This window comes from Ailuropoda melanoleuca, chromosome 1, assembly GCF_002007445.2.
Source record: "Ailuropoda melanoleuca isolate Jingjing chromosome 1, ASM200744v2, whole genome shotgun sequence".
Lineage (NCBI taxonomy): Eukaryota > Metazoa > Chordata > Mammalia > Carnivora > Ursidae > Ailuropoda > Ailuropoda melanoleuca.
In genome coordinates, this window is record NC_048218.1 from 55,315,772 (window position 1) to 55,334,120 (window position 18,349).

The window sequence follows — 18,349 nt, forward strand, 5'->3', positions numbered from 1 at the left end:
AAATGTATCACTTCTTAATGTTGGCTTATATGTCATTTAAATGGGGGCACTTGACCTTAATGATATAGTATATTTGAAAGAGGTAATTAATCTTTATATATTATTGCCTGCCTGCCTTCAGAAACATGTGCCTTAAGTACAAATAGCCAGGTGGACTGCCATCTATGTCAGAGGGCTTCCTGAAGTGCAGAGATAGTAAGAAAATATGCGATTACTGCAAAGGTCTTTTTTAAGAACTGAAATGGGCGTGTGCAGTAGTGAGCCTTGATATTACTGAGTTGGTGTCTTTTAGCTTTTAAATTTGGTTGGACTTGATTTAGCCTGCTGAAGTTACTTCTGTCATCAAGGTAAACCAAATTGATGACACACAGAGAAAATCGTTGGGATAACATTCCTGTGCCAACAAAAGCTGACATAGCAGGCCTGACTGCACAGCTTCAGAGAGACCGGCTTACGAGGTGAGCCCTTGGCTGATGCCTGGGAACCTGGATCTTAGGAGGTTTCCACCATTCTCAGAACGAGTAAATGTGGCTCACTATGCCTAAACCATCCATACTGTGTGAACAGTATGGTTTGTGCTGAACACCTTTCCCTCTGGGAGTCTGGAATCGTGGTAGGTGCCTGGCAGAGGCTGCCTAAATGGCCAGCTCCCAATACCTGGGCACTGAATCGCACAAGCTTGCCTGCTGAACATTTCACAGGTATTATCACAACTCATTACTGGGGGAATTTCAGCTCATGTGGCATGACCACTGGAAGAGAATTGGAAGCTTGTGCTTCTTTTACCCAGATGGCACCCCATGTGTCTTTTTCCTTTGCAGGTTTTGCTGTGTACCCTTTCACTAATAATAGTCCTAGCTGTGAGTAGAGCTAGGTGCTGAGTCCTGTGAGTCCTAACAAGACATCGAACTTGCAGGTGGTCTTCAGGACCCCTGACACGGATACTAAAAAGGTTAATGCCGTATGGGACTACCACCTATGCGTTCTCTTTTATACTGAGCAGAGGTCATTGACCAAATACAAGTCACGCGTGTGCTGTGGTGCCTAGTGCTAGCGTGAGTTGATAGCAGATGGCAGGGTGGCTGTTCCGGGCCTGATCCACGCAGACACTGCTAGGCACGAGGATTCGAAAGATGAAGAGGAAGCGGTCCAGCCCGTGGGACTTTTCTGGAGTTAAACATCATCATAAAATATAATAAGCATGATTAGAGATTTGTAGCCTACCTGTAGAGGCAATGTGCATAGTGGTTAGGGACAGACTGTGCAGGGTGGGTTTAAAATCCTGGCTCGCCATTTACAAACCCTGTAATTGCCAATTTACTTAACCTCTTTGAAGTTTGTCAGCCGTAAAATGACATAAAGTTAGATAATAAAGCGTAAGGATTCAATAAGTACAGTACGTTTAGAACAATAACACACATAGGAATCACTGTCTTTTCACTTAAGATACACTGAGCACAGTCTGGTGAGAAACTGGTGGATGTAATTTGTGGCAGGAAGGAAAAGAGGCAAGGAAGCGAGCAGGGCTTGTAAAGCACGTTCCTCTCCTTAACATGCTGAAGTGGAAGGTCAGTGGCGTGGTATCTTTTCAAAGGTTAGAAAAGGGGAGGAGGGGGCGCCTGGGTGGCACAGCGGTTAAGCATCTGCCTTCGGCTCGGAGTGATCCCGGCGTTATGGGATCGAGCCCCACATCAGGCTCCTCTGCTATGAGCCTGCTTCTTCCTCTCCCACTCCCCCTGCTTGTGTTCCCTCTCTCGCTGGCTGTCTCTATCTCTATCGAATAAATAAATAAAATCTTAAAAAAAAAAAGGGGGGGGAGGAGGAGGAACCTTCACTATCTGAAGATAGGAGAAGCCAGTTTTAAAAATTCAACCTAGCTTTGCAGAGGGGTGCATCACAAATTCCAAAAGATTTTGTATCAGTGAGCTACGTATTCTAGTGTACTGTTAATTACTGATGGGGTTTTTCTTCCCCCCAAAGCCCTCTTTCTTCTTTTCTTTCTTTCTTTTTTTTTTCCTAAAACCACTCCGTGCCATGTGTCCAGTGACATGGAAAATGCTTGAACAGCCCGCAGCCCCTGAGTGGCTTACCTTCTGGAACTCCTGCATTATTTTAAAAGCGATGAGATGCTTCTAAACTGTCTCAGCACGTGCAATGAAGAGAGAGAAGGCAAAGGCCAATGGCAAGGAAAGCTAAGTGAGGCCACAGAATAAATTTGCTTTTGCTGCATCTGTTGAGCTTAGAGGCATCTCCAGACACAAATCTAAACAGTATGCTGTTCTCTGAGCAGCCAATAGAAAGTTCTGTGTGGAGGAGAGGAGGGAAAGAGCCTTGGGCAAGGCTGAGCTTTACAAAGCATGGAGCTAGCAAGGAGACCCTGACCAGCCACACAGCAGGTCAGCACCCAAAGGGAATATGCCAACTTTTCATTAAATTTGAAACTAAAAAAAAAAAAACCCAAACAACTAAGAAACTCTTTTTTCTGAAGGAAAGAGGAAGATGGGTGGAGTTTAGATACGCCTTTTAAAGATCCCCTTTATTTTTTTTAAAGATTTTATTTATTTATTTGACAGAGATAGAGACAGCCAGCGAGAGAGGGAACACAAGCAGGGAGAGTGGGAGAGGAAGAAGCAGGCTCACAGCGGAGGAGCCTGATGTGGGGCTCGATCCCACAACACCGGGATCACGCCCTGAGCCGAAGGCAGACGCTTAACCGCTGTGCCACCCAGGCACCCCTTAAAGATCCCCTTTAAATACACACCTCACCCCATCCACCTGATAAATACCCACTCATCTTTTGAGGCTTAAAGCCATCTCATTTATAAACCTGTTCCCCAATCCCTACCCTCTTCTTCCAGGTATCATTGAACCTGAGTACCTTGTGCATATTTTTAGCATGACACCTGGCTGGTATTTATTGTTTACAAGTTTAACTTTGCTACTAGACCATGTTGCCATGTCTCATGCATTTTTGTGCTCAGAAACATAGGTCCTTTAAAAAAGTTTCGAGAAAATTAATTCTAATACTAATACACTCAGTAAATGTAGAGTTGAGCCCATTTGCCCCAAAGATCAAATAATTTTTTTTTTCTCTAAAGACTTCCTGTAGATTTCTGGACACTGCTAACCTCTTCCCTGCTGTGTCCCCCACTCTTCACCACTGTATCCACGCTAGAACAATGAGCTCAATCATTCACTTAAAGTACCCCAGCCATTTTGTCAAAATGGAAGGAAATCTTTGGGTACAAATGATCCACAAAGCACAGTGAAAGAGAAAGAAAGAAAAAGAAAGAAAGAAAAAAAGAAGGAAGGAAGAAGGAAGAAAGAGAGGGGGGAGGGAGGAAGGAGGAAGAGGAAAGAAGGTAAACGTACTTGTACATCTTTTAGAATTGTTTGTAGTTTTGTAGACTAAACCAACCTCTTCCTTAGAGCGATTCCAGCCACAGAGAAAGTAACATGCCTTCTGTTTGGGCCTGTTTCTTTAGTCGCAAGTTGGAATTAACCCTACTATTGCCACCCAAGATGCAACACGGTGACTTCCAAAATTCTGCTGACAATTTCCTTGCTCTAAACTCTTCCCCCAAGCCCCAAGTCTCCAGAGACGGTTCTGTTGTCTTCAGAGCGTCTCCAACTGATGAGTCCACGCAGCATCAAGATCTGCATTAGTCAGTCCTTTCTGTGCCTTTCGCCAAACGCACTGCTCTCCTAAAAGCGGGTTCTCTTACAACCCTCTGTATCTCAGAGTTTCTCTCTCTACGCCTTCAGCTACTGACCGCTAAATCCTTTCCCAGGCAAACCGTCCACGTGTCTACTAAGTGATTACATTTTCACTAGTCCAGGCCCCAGCCGGCAGGAGATTCTCTCAATACGCGTGTTATCTAAGGAGTCCTTCCCTGCCTAGCTTCCAACAGTTTTGCACAGGGACAAAGATTACCTTTGCACGTACCAGAATTGCTTTAACTAAAATGCCTGAGTCAAGTGAGCAATCCATTCCAGGGGAAAGAATTATATATGATTCCTCTCCATTGCAGTACTTGCCATAATTAAGCACTCAAAAAATATGTGCCGAATGAACCAGAAGAACACATTTTGGGGAGTTGTTCTCATGAAAAGTACCCAGAGACTTACACAACACCAATGAGACCTTACCCCCAAGTGGCTTACGGTCTAGGAAGACAGATTGCCCAGCCCTTGGGCAGTTATAAAACTTTCAGGCCAACCTGGGTCTAAGTTGATTTGTCCTGAGGTCTTGTTTGACCAAGTACTCAGTTCCCACTGGTAGCATGTCAGTGGGGCCTGCCAGGCCCTTAACTAAAATAAACAAATGAAATGTTCACACTCTATCAAAACCTCTCGCTCCGTGAGGTTCTTAACACACTGACATTGAGTTCTGTTTAATTTGTAAAACACGCTCCTAGTATCTCTCGATTCAAAATAGCACTAAAAAGGTGCATTTTTTGGATAAGTCAACTGAGGCACAACAGTTTCCCACCGGGATGGAAGTTTCTGGATGGAATCTGGTTGGCAGCTGAACAAGGGAATGGTTGCAGCTCTCAGCCCCTCTCTCCCGTCCAGCCAGACAACTGTTACCTCGGGGCAGAGGGAAAGTGATTTGGTAACTCCCGACAGATGGACAGCTGACAGAATGGACCCTCCCCCAGGCCCCAGGCCCTGTGCAGCTGTGTCGCTGGCCTGGTAGACAACTGCCCCCTCCCCCCAGGAGGGGAAAGAATTGTGCGCCTGAAAGAAGCTCTCAGCGGGAGGGAGGCGGGCGGGCCTGAGTGACACACGAGAGGGCCGGCTTTTTGGACGGCTCTTAGCAACGGCCGGGGTTTGACCCTCCTCGGCCAGGAGAAAATAGAATCAGTGTACCATTCTCGCAGGCGCCACGCAGCATCAGCAACGGGACGTCAAGGCGGCCTGCCTTCCTGCCTGTTAATGACCGGCTCTCTGCCAGCCCAGGGTCCCCGCCTCTGCAAAGCGCTTCTAGAGAGGGGCAGCCGCGACCACCACCCAGCCCCCTGGCTGCCGGGGGAGCTCGGCCTCGACTGGGAGTCCGTGCGCATCATCTCATCTCACCCCATCGATAGGCGGGACCGAGAGGGGCGTTGCGGCCCCCCTGGACCAGCGGGGGCTTTATTCTAGAGTCACCGGCGCGTGGCTGCGCTTTTCTTTCGCGTTGGTAGGTGAAACCCCGGTGGCTTCATTGGCTCCTTGATTTAGACCCCGCCCGGCTTTCTGCCCGCTTTGCTGCTGCTGGGCCAGGCGGCCCAGCCCCGCACGTCCCAGCGCCGCTCGCCGGGAGCCCGGGCCGCTGCTGCTATTGTGTGGATGCCGCGCGTGTCCTCTCTTCTCTTCCAGAGATGGCTAACAGGGGCCCGAGCTATGGCTTAAGCCGAGAGGTGCAGGAGAAGATCGAGCAGAAGTACGACGCGGACCTGGAGAACAAGCTGGTGGACTGGATCATCCTGCAGTGCGCCGAGGACATAGAGCACCCGCCCCCCGGCCGGGCCCATTTTCAGAAATGGTTAATGGACGGGACGGTAAGGCCGGAGCGGTCTGTGTTGATGGGGCAGTGGGCTGGGGGGCCCTCCAGGGCTTTCTCTTCGAACGCGAGAACGCGAGGCTGCGGGAGGAGCTGCGGCTGCCAATCTCTGTGTCCCGCGGGCTGGGCACGGGCATGCCTTTATTTCTCCAGGGCGGCAGATCTGGGCTCCCCGCACAATCCCTCGCTGGCTTAGAGCATCCTCCACCCCACCGGAGACATGGCAGCTTCCTTTGGAGCTGTTGCCAAATTAGAAGCCGTTTTGCTTTTTCCAGGGGGAATAGAAATAAGGATTCCCCCTTAGATTTCTCCAGCCTTTTGGTCCCACAGCTCTTGGAGGGTTTTTCCTTCCCCCCCCCGCCCCCCGCCCCGCAAGGAATGGGTTAGTTACAAAGTACAACAAAGGAAAGGGTCAGGCTGACTAACCCCCTTCCCATCTTTCCCTTCCCTCCCGGAGCCCTGCTGCCTGGGGCTGCCAGATGGTGAATGCATGGGTTCTCGAGAAACTGAAGGGAATCCTTATTTGAGAACTGCTTTACTGACCAGAGGTTCCTGTGTGTTTGGGGGTTGGGGACGGCTGATTCGCACAAGCCCATCTTTTCCCGCAGGCTGTGATTTACTGTTACATAACAGCTATTCCCTGCTTCTGTTGGGTTGCCCAGGACTTGGGTTACGGGCATCTAGGAGGGTGGTACCCGGTTCAGTCCTTTTATACATCGTGGGCACAAATGGGATGCATTATTGAAGCCTGATTCTGATCTGCCTTTTGATAGAAGACATAATATTAGATTCTATCATTTGACCTTCCCTAGCTTCCTTAAAAGTCTGCAATCACTGCCTCATCACCACACATTGTTCCCTATTTGTAAACATTCTTTCCCTCCCCCCAGAGAAGCGAAGGGAGAAGCAAGGAGGGAAGGGGATTCCTAGGCGGCAGGACCCACTGCAGTCAGGAGTGGCCCTGGAGTAAGGCCACCTGGGGCTTTGGGATTCGGTGTGGGAACCTTGCCACCCAGCCCTGAGCCGGTGCCTTCCTGGGGCGCAAGACTGGCCCCTGCCCAAACCTGTAAGCTGCGCGCCCTGTAGGGCTTGGATTCACTTTGCATCCGTGAGGGGTAAATACAAAGGGAAGCACTGATTTTTGTCTCCCCTTTCTCCCTTCAGGTCCTGTGCAAGCTGATAAACAGTTTATACCCACCAGGACAGGAGCCCATTCCCAAGATCTCCGAGTCAAAGATGGCTTTTAAGCAGATGGAGCAAATCTCCCAGTTCCTAAAAGCTGCAGAGACCTATGGCGTCAGGACCACTGACATTTTTCAGACGGTGGATCTGTGGGAAGGTAAACAGCCCTTGGGCCTTTGGGATTATACCCCCTCCCTCTCCACTTTGCCCATCTCTTTGTGAAAGCTGCTCACGCTCTTCTTCCCTGGGCCCGTGTGTGCCTGTCTGGGGGGAGCAGAGGGGTTTATCTGCTGTGATCCGGGGGCACTGTTAGCCTACCCCTTTGTGAGGTTCTATTGAAAGGGCCCCCTCCTCTGAGGAACGCACACCCTGAGGACATGGCAGGGACCTCAGCAAACTAGCGTGGAGGAAACAGAGGCCTCCGCGGAGAGCAAGCTAAAATGGTTACGTGCATGTTTTTTATTCGTTACCCCTCCCACAACGTACTCTTGCAGAACAAATGGTAGCTACTGGAACAGAAGGGGGGTGGTAAGTGTGCTTCTGACTCACCAGCGGCAGGGCTTACAGACAAAGCCGCCTGGCGCAGTTGTGTCATTCAATCTGAGAACTCGAGAACACCCCAACCTTTTCCTAAACTATTGTCAGAGGGCCTGGGGACTCTACCTTCCAGATATGTATTCTGCTCAGAAAGTGTGACACATGTTTTTTTCTTTCACATTTGTGAATTGACTTAGGACGTCTTATGAAGCATAAAAATCAAATCACATTTCTGGACGTATTTACCAATCCGCAGTTATTGGGGAAAATGCTGTGAATGGAGACACTGCCTGAGAATTTGGGACCCATGGTCATAGGGCCTAGCATCCCTCTTAAGCCCAAATATGTGTGCCCGTCCATGCAACTGTTCCACGCGAAGCCGCCCAGGCCCTGGAGATACAGCACAGCTCACGCAGGCCGCCAGGCCGGCTCTGCTCCCCCATGCTCGCTGGCCCTGGCTGTTATCAGTGGTCCAACCAGTAGGACACCCAGGGCAGTGGTATTTCCTGTTTCCTTCACATGCCAGTTGTTAAAATCCTAAGACGACTGTCAGGTTACCTGTGTTTTGCCATTACTGAGAAACTCAGATATCCAGTCCTTCGGGGCAGGTCGTGGGACTTCGGGGATACTCACCTCCACATCCTCATGGATGTCACAGTTGAGGCTTGGTTTCTGCTCTAAATCTAGATCAAAACTAGGATGATTCTCCCAGCTAATAAGGATAGCCACTGCTTATGGACAGTTTCCCATACAGGAGGCATGGTGCAAGGACTCTACTGTGTGATGCCAGTCAGTTCTCCTACAATTCTATGAGGTGTTGTTAATTTTCCCATTTCATAGCGGATGACGCTGAAGCTTGTCCATGATTACTTGTTACATCGTACGGCCAGTAACTAGCAGCAGAGCTGGGGCTCAAACCTGAACTCTCTGATGCCGGAGAATAGGGCCTCAACCAGCGTGCCACGCCACGCTTTGACCAGGAGCTGTCTCCTTCACCTACACCAGGAGGGCTGTTGAGTCCGAAGGGTGACCTAGGAGGATGAAAATGAGGAGGAGGGGTCAGGGCTATATGAGTCAGAAGGACGGAGCCCCTGCACTTAGGAGTTCTTGTGAATAGAAGGGCGAGCCCCCCCAAGTACAGGAAGTATGTAGGAAGAGGAAGAAAGTGGGAGGTCTGTGGGAGATGGGGACCCCGAGTGTGTTTTCCTGTCTTTATGTGACTGAGGCTGTCTTACTTGCCTTTCCACATTTATCAAAGACCACGCAGGTAAACTTTATATCCAGGAGGTGCTGGCAGGGAAGAGGAGGGGTGGAGGGAGCAATGGTCCCCGACTCACAGAGCAGGGGGAGGTCTACACCACCTGCCCCAGCCCCGTATATTCATACTCCTTAAGGGAAAGGGAGGTCAGGAAGCAGGAGTGAGACTGACTGGGGTAGCCCAAGGTAGGGTAGTGGACAGGCCAGCTCCAGGCCAGGTTAATGCTTCTAGAAAACAGGAAATGAGGCAGACACCAAGGAGCCTCATCCCTGGGGCAAAAAGTATGAAGCTTGGAAGGAAAAGAAGGGGGCTCCCTCCAAGGGTGTTATAGCTGACCTGGTTTAGGGAGCCGTGGCTTACAATAGCAGAGCAGATGCTTAGGGGTGTCCGAGTGGCCTCCGGGGCCCCCTCCGTGGGAGACGGAGGACTGAGGTCCAGGAAGAGTCCTACTGAGCATGAGGGGAGGCTCAGGATCCCTGACGGAGGCTCGGGCCGGAGCTGGTCACCGCACCGCGGGGCAGGAGGTGGGCAGGCGGGTGGCTTCCAGCAGAGAAGCCGGGGCAGAGCCGGCCTTGAGCGAGGCCAGGGTGAGGCCCGTTGTGCAGCCTGGGCCGAGGAGCAAGGCTGGGGCCTTTCTGCAAGAGCCGGCTGTCGCTCCTGTTTGCGGAGGGGCAAGTGGGAATCCAGGGATGCCACCATGCAGGGCTGGCGTGGGTCTGCGTGCCGAGGAGGGGGTACGTGTTTACATAGACAGCTATTGAATTAGCCTTTGCTTAGCTTCCTGCTGCATTCTCCGTGTTCCGACTGTGGTTTTCAGTTTCCTTGCCCTTCACTTCCGATTCCTCGCACTCAGTGGGTGTGGTGGCTGTGGCTGCCGTCGTCCAGCCCTCCCTGCCTGGGCACTTCTCTTCCTCCTCTGCAGGCATTTTAGGCTCAACAGCTCTCTGCCCCCTGCCCCCCATCTTCCCCGCTTGGCATCTTCCCAGTTGGGGTCTGTTGCCCGCGGCTGCCCAGTGACTCCACGTGGCTCCGATGCTGGGGATGAACAAAGCTGCGGGAGCCCAGGCTTGCCAAGTGCCTTCCCTTTTAGGGTTCCGTGTTTTAGAGAGGCAGAGGCCTTGGATGGACCCATTGTCCTGAAGCCCCTTTTAGATGCACAGTGAAATGTTTGAAATGGACTTGGGAGCTACCAGAATAAAAGGTTCAGGGCTTTGAAAAGGAACCCAGGGCTCAATGGCCCAGAAAACAACCCAACCACAGGGATATTAGAGACAAAGCTATTAAAGTTCCCCTGGGAGGCACCTGGGGGTGTGCAATCCCTTTCAGGGCTGGGGAAGAAGCAAGGGCCGAGGGCTGCTTAGCGAGGACTGGAGAAGTCGTTTCTAGGATGGTGGAAAGTCAACGCCTGGCAGGTTCTGGATTTGCCATGGGAGCCCGGAAGGGGTAGGAGGGGGGCTGTCTCAGCTGTCCACGACTCGGGACACCATTCCGGAGGTTCAACTTCAGTGTGTTTCCTGTGGAGGGAAAGCGGGAAGGAGAAAAGGGAGGAGCAGGAAAAGGAGGTGTGTGAGAGACAGAGAGAGAGAGACAGAACACGTGAAAGCTAGGGAATGTGCGGGTCAGAAAGACACAAAGAAAACTTACCCTGGAAGCTAGTAGAATGCAAATTTCTGAGTCAGAAAGAAGACTGCCTAGTTCACATCTCTATTCCACCAAGCTTCGATTTCCTCAGCCGTTAAATGGGGTACTAGTGTCTACTTCACAGCGTGGGCAGGGTGGGCAGGCGGATGGAATGGGATGCTGCATTAGAAGTGCTTAGCATGGGGGCTGGCAATCGCGGTGCCTAATATACGGCGGCAGTGTGAAAATTACTGTTGTCATTGGCCTGTCCTTTTGTAGGACAAATGGACAATGAGGGCGGGAGGAGCAAGGCTGGAAAGGCGCATATTCTGTCTTGGAACAGATGGACTTCATGAATAGTTTCACACAGAAGCCGGTAGGGTTGCCTGGGTGGCATTTGGCCTCTGTCATTGGTGGCGTCTTCACTGCATCGGCCATGCTCCAACACGGAAGGACTGGCTTTGCACATCCCCTTTTTGACTTTTTCCTATCCCGTGGTCATTACCCTCTTGACGTCTTACCCCGTAACATGTCGCTTTGCCACTTCCAGACCCAGGAGATCTCGGTACGGTGGAAAGAGCACGAGTTTGGAGTCAGGTAGATGGGTTGACACTCTTCAGCTACATCCCAGCTTTGTGAGCTTGTTTAAGCGCGTAGCTTCTGAGAGCCTCAGTTTCCTTCTCTGTGAATAGGTCTAGTGTCTTCCACAGAGGGTTCTTGTAAGGACTAAATGTGTACGGTGCCTAGCACAACGCCTGGCTAGTAGACACCTAATAAATGTTGGCTTCTTTTCCCTACTACACGTCTACCCACAACTAACCTTTTGGTTCCTTGGCACCAGCACATGGTGAGCAAGCGTTAGACGGTAGAATTCTAGAATGCCAGCGCAGGCAGGACTCCAAGATCAACCCAGTAGTCCTACCGACAAGGATCCAGGACACGTGGTCCTCCCTGTCCCCTTCCGTGATGACTAGCAGTTAGGAGGAGTGTGGTTTACGTCGGGGGTGGACCTGGAAGGGTGGTGCCACTGTGTGTGTCATTCCTTCACAGCAAGAGAAAGAAACATTTCACCCAGTGAAATGGGTGGTGCCGCTGTGTGTGTCATTCCTTCACAGCAAGAGAAAGAAACATTTCACCCAGTTTGGGAGACATTTTGGGATCGTGTGAGGTATGTGTAGGGACTTGAGTCATCACACATGCCCGCTGCGTGCAGCCTCCTTTTCCGTTGGGACAACCTCCAGCGCCGTTACCGCAAGCGCTGCTCGTGATCGTGCTTGGCGGGTGTTTCCTTCAGCAGCCGTTCCCAACCTCTGGTGTACGTTAGAATCACCCGGCAGGCTTAGGAAAACACGGCCCCAGAGTTTCTGAGGTATTCCATCTGGGGTAGGACCCAAGAATTTGCACTCCTTACCAATTCATGGGTGACGCTGCTTCGGCTGGTCTGGGAACCCCACTTCGAGAACCACTGCCCGACAGAATGTCTCCAGGAAGGCAAGCAACAAAAATTTGTAAAACTCACAGAGCAAGCCCAGTCTATTCTCTGGCATTTCTCCTTTGACCGTAGCAATAGTTCCTCTACCTTGAATAGAGAACTGGGGCCATGCCTAAGTTTTTACTCAGGGAAATAAGAAATGGTTCCAGAAAGATGAAAAAGGTCAGTATTCCAGGAATAACAAAGATGAGTCAAGACTGATAAAAAAATGAAAGTAGCTCTGAAGCAAAGAGTTTGGACTATAAACTGTAAAAAACTTTTAGTATTGAAAGTAGAGTGTCCAGTCCGACTTTACACGCTGAAATGACCTCTCTCTGGCCTTTTTTATTTCTCTTTTACCCTTCCAATTATTTTTTCTCCCCAAAGACATGCATAAGATATCATGAAAGTAATAAAAAAAATTCAAGAGAACAAAATCCTTGTTTAAGTATCCTTATGGTAAGAGCACTCAGACTTTACGGGTATTAAGGATCCCCAGTGGTGGAAATGCGTGGGTGGCTCAGTTAAGCGTCCGACTCTCGATCTCAGTTCAGGTCTTGTCGCAGCATCGTGAGTTCAAGGTCCTCATGGGGCTCCATGCCCAGCATGGAACCTACCCACTTAAAAAAAAAAAATCCGGGTTGGGGGTGGGGCAGGGACCTGACAACACAGCACCTTTGGCCCCACCCCTCAGAGGTTATCATTTCATAGTTTGGAGTGCAATATCCCACTTGGGGAAATACTGCTCTGTGATAACGCAGGAAAGAGGGCACGCTCAGATGCTACGACTCTCTGAGAAAAGGTTTGCCAGGCGAGACGAGGGAGGTTTCCGTACTACACCTCTGTCTTGTTTTCCACCGCTGCAAGTCTAATATTAGCCCCTCCCGAAAGAAGAGCCTAGAAGAGTCCAGGTGCCCGATCAAAATGCTGAGCTGTTCAGGGACATTTGGCACCTCCTATTCCTTGTGTCACTTCCCATCTTAATGGCAGTGGTCTCATTTTTAGGTCACCACCAAGGACTCAGCATCTAGAAAATTCCCAGCACTTCCCAGTAGTTGGTAATTCTTCTAGGACCATTCTTCTTCTTCTTTTTTTTTTTTTTTAAAGCCTTCAGCAGTGTTTTTCAAGCGGTCTTGAAAGGGATATCTAGGGGCAGCTTTCAGGGAGCAAAGAGATCCCACGCTGCCAGGCTCTGAACTGACCCCCAGTTACAGAAGTCAGTCTCTGCAAACGGCCCCCTCCCTCCAGCAGCAAGTGATCTGGAATTCTGAGCTGGTAAGAGACAGGAGGCTGAGAAAAGGCCCTCGTGCCATTCCGTCAGTCCGGGAGTGCTGGAGCTCCTCATAAGGGACGTCTCTTAGAAAGCTTCCTGGACATGTCAGGAAAGCAAGCTGGACAAGTTAGAGAGGCAGATTTCTGCTCATAGGGTTACTTAGAATCTCGGCAAAGGTGAACTTGATCGGCACACTGATGGGGAACTCTAGGCCCCAGCTCTTCCTCTTGCTTTAACCTTATTTGGGTTGAGACCTGGTATTCCAGACAAAAACACTCAAAGACTTTACTTTGGGGTTGGTACCCTTGAACTAATGGAGACCAAGGACTGTGACTCTTTTTTTCTCCCCAGTGCATTCCCACTAGCCTGGCACCGAAGCAGCCACTGCCACCCCTTCATGTCATCTCTGGTCACCAGGGAACGTGGCACCCCAACCAGCCTGCGATGGTGTCCTCGAGGACTGTTTATAGCCTTTGCATTCCGACACCTGAGCTAGAGTCAGGTTCTGGTTTACTTGTTGAGTGACGGGCATGTTCATTAACCTCCCTGATTAGTTTTCCCATCCCTACACTGGGTCAGTCATATCTATTCCACCGGGTTGATGTCATGTAGAATAAAGTGTCTAGCCTCTAATTTATATCAAATCTCTTGCCTTGGGACCTTTCTTAAGAAAAACTTCTCCAATGTGTTCCTATCAAATACAGCCTCCTTCCCTAGCTTCTCCTGCCCCCAGTCACATCATTCCTCCCTTTTCCACTCTCCAGGATGCGGGTGAGTGGGGTGTTGGATATCCTAACCTTTGCTTCTGACATTTTACCCCCTTTCTGCCTGGGTCCATGCAGTATGCACACGAGCTAGCGGCTTGTGAAGGAGGCTGGGTCTGTGCTCGCTGCTGCGCCCAGGGCTGCGGGGCTGACTTGCTGGGTGTCAGGCTGCACACTGCCCCAGCTCCTGGGCTTCCCGGACCCGCTCTTTGCAACCAGCAGAAACAGACCTCGTGTGTGCTGCTTGTGCAGAGCACAGCTGAGTGCTACGCGCTAACCGTCCTGAACCTCCCTGTGCTTAATCGTTGTTCTAGGCTCTCTTTAATGGCTCACTACTTAAGAGCAGACCCTCTATCTCTTTCCAAACTGATCCTTCAGAATATCATCACTACAGCTCTATTCAAAAAAAAAGGGGGGGATCACATTGCACAGTGACAATTATAGAAAGGCTTTTTATCTAGGGAGAGAAGTCATTCTCATAACCACCTCTGGGCTTGCTCTCATGTCTCACTATTCCCTGTGCCCTCCTCTGCCCATCTGCTGTCCACAAACTCTGACCTGCACCCCCCTTCCCCCCGCTGCTGCTCCTTGCACCCGGGGACTCTCCTCTGACAGCACTCGTCCCTGCAGCTGCCTGCCAACAGCACCGGCCTCAGGATCCCGGAAATTGCCCTGCGGTTAATGGGTGGAGGAGAATAGTGAGGGAAGGGGGATCTGCCGTCTCTCTCTCCTCGTTGAATAGATGGACATCCTGAACTGGACTTCCTCTGTGGGCCTTAATTGTTTATTTCATTAGAGTTCTACTCCAGTCTTGCTTTCCATCTGCCTTTCTCCTGTAATTCTGTATTCCCCAGTGACCGAGCTGCAGCAGCCCGGCTGGAAAGACCACAGATGGTTCACTCCGTGCAAAGAGGGCCTTTTTTTTTTTTTTTAAGATTTATTTATTTATCTGAGATAGAGAGAGAGAGAGAGAGAGAGTGCATGAATAGGGGGAGGAGCAGAGGGAGAGAATCCCAGGCAGACTCCCCATTGAGCATGGAACCTGAGATCACGGCCTGAGCCCAAACCAAGAGTCAGATGCTTTACCGACTGAGCCCCCCAGGTGCCCCCAAAGAGGGCCTTTTAGTATTTGCTGTTAACTTCCATAGCTTTACCCGCCATGCTACCCGCCCCGCGGAGCGCTGCTCTCCATTCTAACCCTGCGCCTTGAGCTTTGCCCTCCACACTCGTGCCCTGTGTGGATCTGGTTCTAAGTCAGGGCTAACCGCCCAGCAGCATATTTCCCAGTCCAGGGCCTGGCAGTCAGCTGGAAGGGGGGAAAGGAGAAAAGGTGGGAGAGACAGGCAGACCTGTCGGGTCCCATGGCCTTCTCTGTGCGCTCAGGGTCACTGGGCTCCTCAGGTAACAGTGCTCCCCCTCCCACGGCGTGAAGGAGCACACCCCACATCTCTCTCTCTCACACACAGACACACACAGCCCACAAGCCAGCTATTTAATATCTCCATTTGGCTCCTTCCAAGCTGCACAAAATAAAGGGCCTCTCACATGCGTCACATTGGGTGCTTTCTGTGTCGATTTGCCTTCCTTCCTGCGCCGGCCTCCAGCTCACAGCCACGTGAGTACTCAGTTGGATTCATGTCGGTGATTTTAGACCCTTTTAACCCAGAGAAAGTGAAAGAGAGAAGCCACCTGGGGTTTGGCACGTTGAATCCATCCAAAACAACTTCTTTCTAGTTTCCTTCCCCCCGCCCCCAGTCCTGAGGAAAATCCCCCTCTGTGGACCAGCCTGCAAGCCTATCCACAGGATTGCCCCTTGCACAGCCTGTAGAACCCTCTGAGGCGAGGGCCTCTGCCCAGGGCGGGGACCTACCTGCATCCGAGCAGAGAGGTGTTTGGAATGGTTTATTCATACAGCAGCTGTGAAAGGCTGAGAAACTGGGCAAGTCACATAGAGAGCAGGCAGGTGAGTTTTTCGTTCCTTTCTGGGAAGTTTTGTTACGGTTCTCTTTAGGGCTTTGAGACGTATTTGCTCTCCTCCCCAGGATGGGATCGCCGACAGCCTCCTATCAGAACTTCCTTCCCAGAGGGCCAGGCCCATCCTTCCAGATTCCTCGGCCCTGACACAGGCTTGGCTCTCATTTCTCTGCTGGCTTACAGGGAAGGACATGGCGGCCGTGCAGAGGACCCTGATGGCTCTTGGCAGTGTTGCGGTCACCAAGGATGATGGCTGTTACAGGGGAGAGCCATCCTGGTTTCACAGGTAAGTATCCCTTCCTGCCTCCCTGCTTCAGCCCCCCCCCCACCCCAGCAAGGGATGATTTTTATAAAAGAGCGCATCCAAAGCCCCAGAGGCTCTTTCCACACAAAGCCTTTAGGAGCAAGCACGGGGGGCAAGCACTCTTGGGCCCACAGCTGATTCCCGAGAGCAAGGGAAGGCCCATGCTGCCATGAGGCCAGCAGCCCACCCAGGGCAGCCTCAGTTGAGTGTTTCCTGGTAGATACCTGGACCCTCCAGTTCTGGCCATGCTCTTTCTCCAGAGGCTCAGCGGGACTGCCTGGCTTTTCTCAGAGGTGGCTTGAGGTCTGAACTTGGTTTTATTATGATCTAAGAAGTCCTAAGTCAACTCATTTATCTATTTATTCTTGCACTCAATGAAGGGAAAATATGTCCTGGTTCATGCCTGTTGTCCCAGTGAATTTATTGATAACAGTCACTTTCACTTTCAAAAGTGGCCTGGTCTGGATAATGTCTTAGTGGTCATGTCAGTAAAAGATTTATTTTGTTGTTGTTGTTGTTGTTGTTGCTGTTTTCATGGGTGGGGGGAAGCAAGGGCGCATACACTCAACCCAAGAGCTCAGTGGACAATGAAGACAAAAGAGCACTTTGTAGCAGATAACTGACCCTTCATTTCCCTAATCCCTCTTTCTTCTTCTAGACCGTTATTAAAAGGTACCAGTTTGTGTCATTTTAAATAAACCTGGTCTGAAAACCTCTTAGATATTGGCCAGTTGAAACTCTGGTTTTAGTCCGAGCTTTGTTAATGACATACCATGGTTTGTATGACCCACAAAACCAACATTACTTTACTATCCAGCTCTTCACTGAAGCTTGCTGACCTCTGGTGAAGAGTAAGAAATGTGTCCTTCCTGACTCCTAGGCCCTGTAGCTCTGAAACCCGAACATTGGTACCCTTGGCCCTACACAGGGAAAGGTGGATTGGGATGTTAAGAAGAGCTGTTTGTAATTTTCACAAGGGCTTGAGGTAAATCTGAGAGAGTGGGTGACAGTGAAGTTGTCTGAGCGTGAAGTCCTCAGAGAGGACCCACTGAGCCTTTCATGGAAATTCCGAAAAATCATCTGGGTTCTAAGGAGTAGAGAGTTCATGTATCATGGAACAGCCTACTTGGAGTAGGGCTGTAGATCACGATAGGACCGGAGCCCCAGGTAGGAGCGTAGCTCAGGGTCGGATCACAGTTTCCATCGGTACTGTAGCTCAGTACAGGGCCTACTGTTCTACTTGGGGACCTTGTGTTCTCTCTGCTGATCCCCAGGGGAGCCACTGTAACTGCGTATCTTGGGAAGGGTTTGAAAACTGTCGGAATGACGTTATTCCACCTCACTTCCTCTGCCCAGGAAAGCTCAGCAGAATCGGAGAGGATTTTCAGAGGAGCAGCTTCGCCAGGGACAGAACGTAATCGGCCTGCAGATGGGCAGCAACAAGGGGGCGTCGCAGGCAGGCATGACCGGGTACGGGATGCCCCGGCAGATCATGTAAGATGGCCGCCTGCCGCTTCCCGGTGGAGAGGACGAACGTTCCACACACACCACGGTCTCTGTGATAAAGAAATAGTTAGTCACCTTCTGACCTCCTCCTCTTTCTCAAAGCCTCCCAGTTTCTGGTTTTTGCAAGTGCCGCATTTCTGCTGAGAACCCGTGTTGCCTACTGCTGCCACCTTGTGTTCATTTAGAACTATGCAAAGACTCCGCCTCCTCTTCCTGAGCGCCTCCTTTGCCCAGAAGTCTCCTTTTGTCTGATTATTTATTTATTTATTTGCCAAAAAATGCCCCTCCTCAACTTATTAGAACACACCTAATAAACAAATTAGTCTTGTGGCTTCAAACGTAATCTTCGTTCTTCGTCACCGGGTCTTGGCAGGCAGGGCTGACTTTCGTTCCCTCACGAGGCCAACAGGATGGAAACGAGCTGAAGCTGCAGGTGTAGAGATACAGGTGAGCTTTGAGGAAGCCCTGAGAAGGTTGTGTTGTTTATCTTGGCAATGGCAGTAAAAGCTTAGGAATAGCGTTGCCCACTCTGACAGCCTACAGCCATGAGTTCAAGAACAAGCTCTTTGATCCCCTGGGTCAAAGTTCCTACCTTGTGCTATTGATGCTAGACTTGGGGCGGGGGGGGGGAGGCGTGGGAATGAGCAAACCCAAACCCCAGCTCTTAAGGGGCTCTCATATAGATGCCCAGGAATTATTTGCTGGGTGGGTGGTTTTATCAAATGGATGGGTGACGGTTGAAGGAAAAAGCAGTTGTCACTTCCGTACCAATAATCTTCCCCGTGCAGGCCAGACCCAGTTTCATCAGAAGCCGGGAGTTAGAGGCAATGTCCGTTGCTCTCTTATACTCACTTAGGTGGTCTAAATCCCTAAACCTTTTGGTTATGCCTAAGTCTGAGCTCTAGCTAAGAGATG

At 50.6% G+C, this 18,349-nt stretch overlaps 1 protein-coding gene across 1 annotated transcript; it reads left to right on the forward strand.

The window, feature by feature from the left end:
- The first annotated feature begins 5,188 nt into the window (after positions 1-5,188).
- On the forward strand, positions 5,189-17,772 carry TAGLN3 (transgelin 3). The gene is made up of 4 exons (XM_002917314.4): positions 5,189-5,543; positions 6,710-6,884; positions 15,808-15,910; positions 17,285-17,772. The coding sequence occupies exons 1-4, from the start codon at positions 5,364-5,366 to the stop codon at positions 17,424-17,426; spliced, it is 600 nt and encodes a 199-aa protein (XP_002917360.3). The 5' UTR covers positions 5,189-5,363; the 3' UTR covers positions 17,427-17,772.
- The last annotated feature ends 577 nt before the right edge of the window (positions 17,773-18,349 follow it).

What these genes read in the sequence shown, in the direction of transcription:
- TAGLN3 (XM_002917314.4), top strand. Translation starts at nt 5,364, where the DNA reads ATGGCTAACAGGGGCCCGAGCTATGGCTTAAGCCGAGAGGTGCAGGAG. An exon ending in AATGGTTAATGGACGGGACG is followed by an intron (nt 5,544 to 6,709) that starts GTAAGGCCGGAG and finishes TTCTCCCTTCAG; the next exon opens with GTCCTGTGCAAGCTGATAAA. An exon ending in GAGCCATCCTGGTTTCACAG is followed by an intron (nt 15,911 to 17,284) that starts GTAAGTATCCCT and finishes TCCTCTGCCCAG; the next exon opens with GAAAGCTCAGCAGAATCGGA.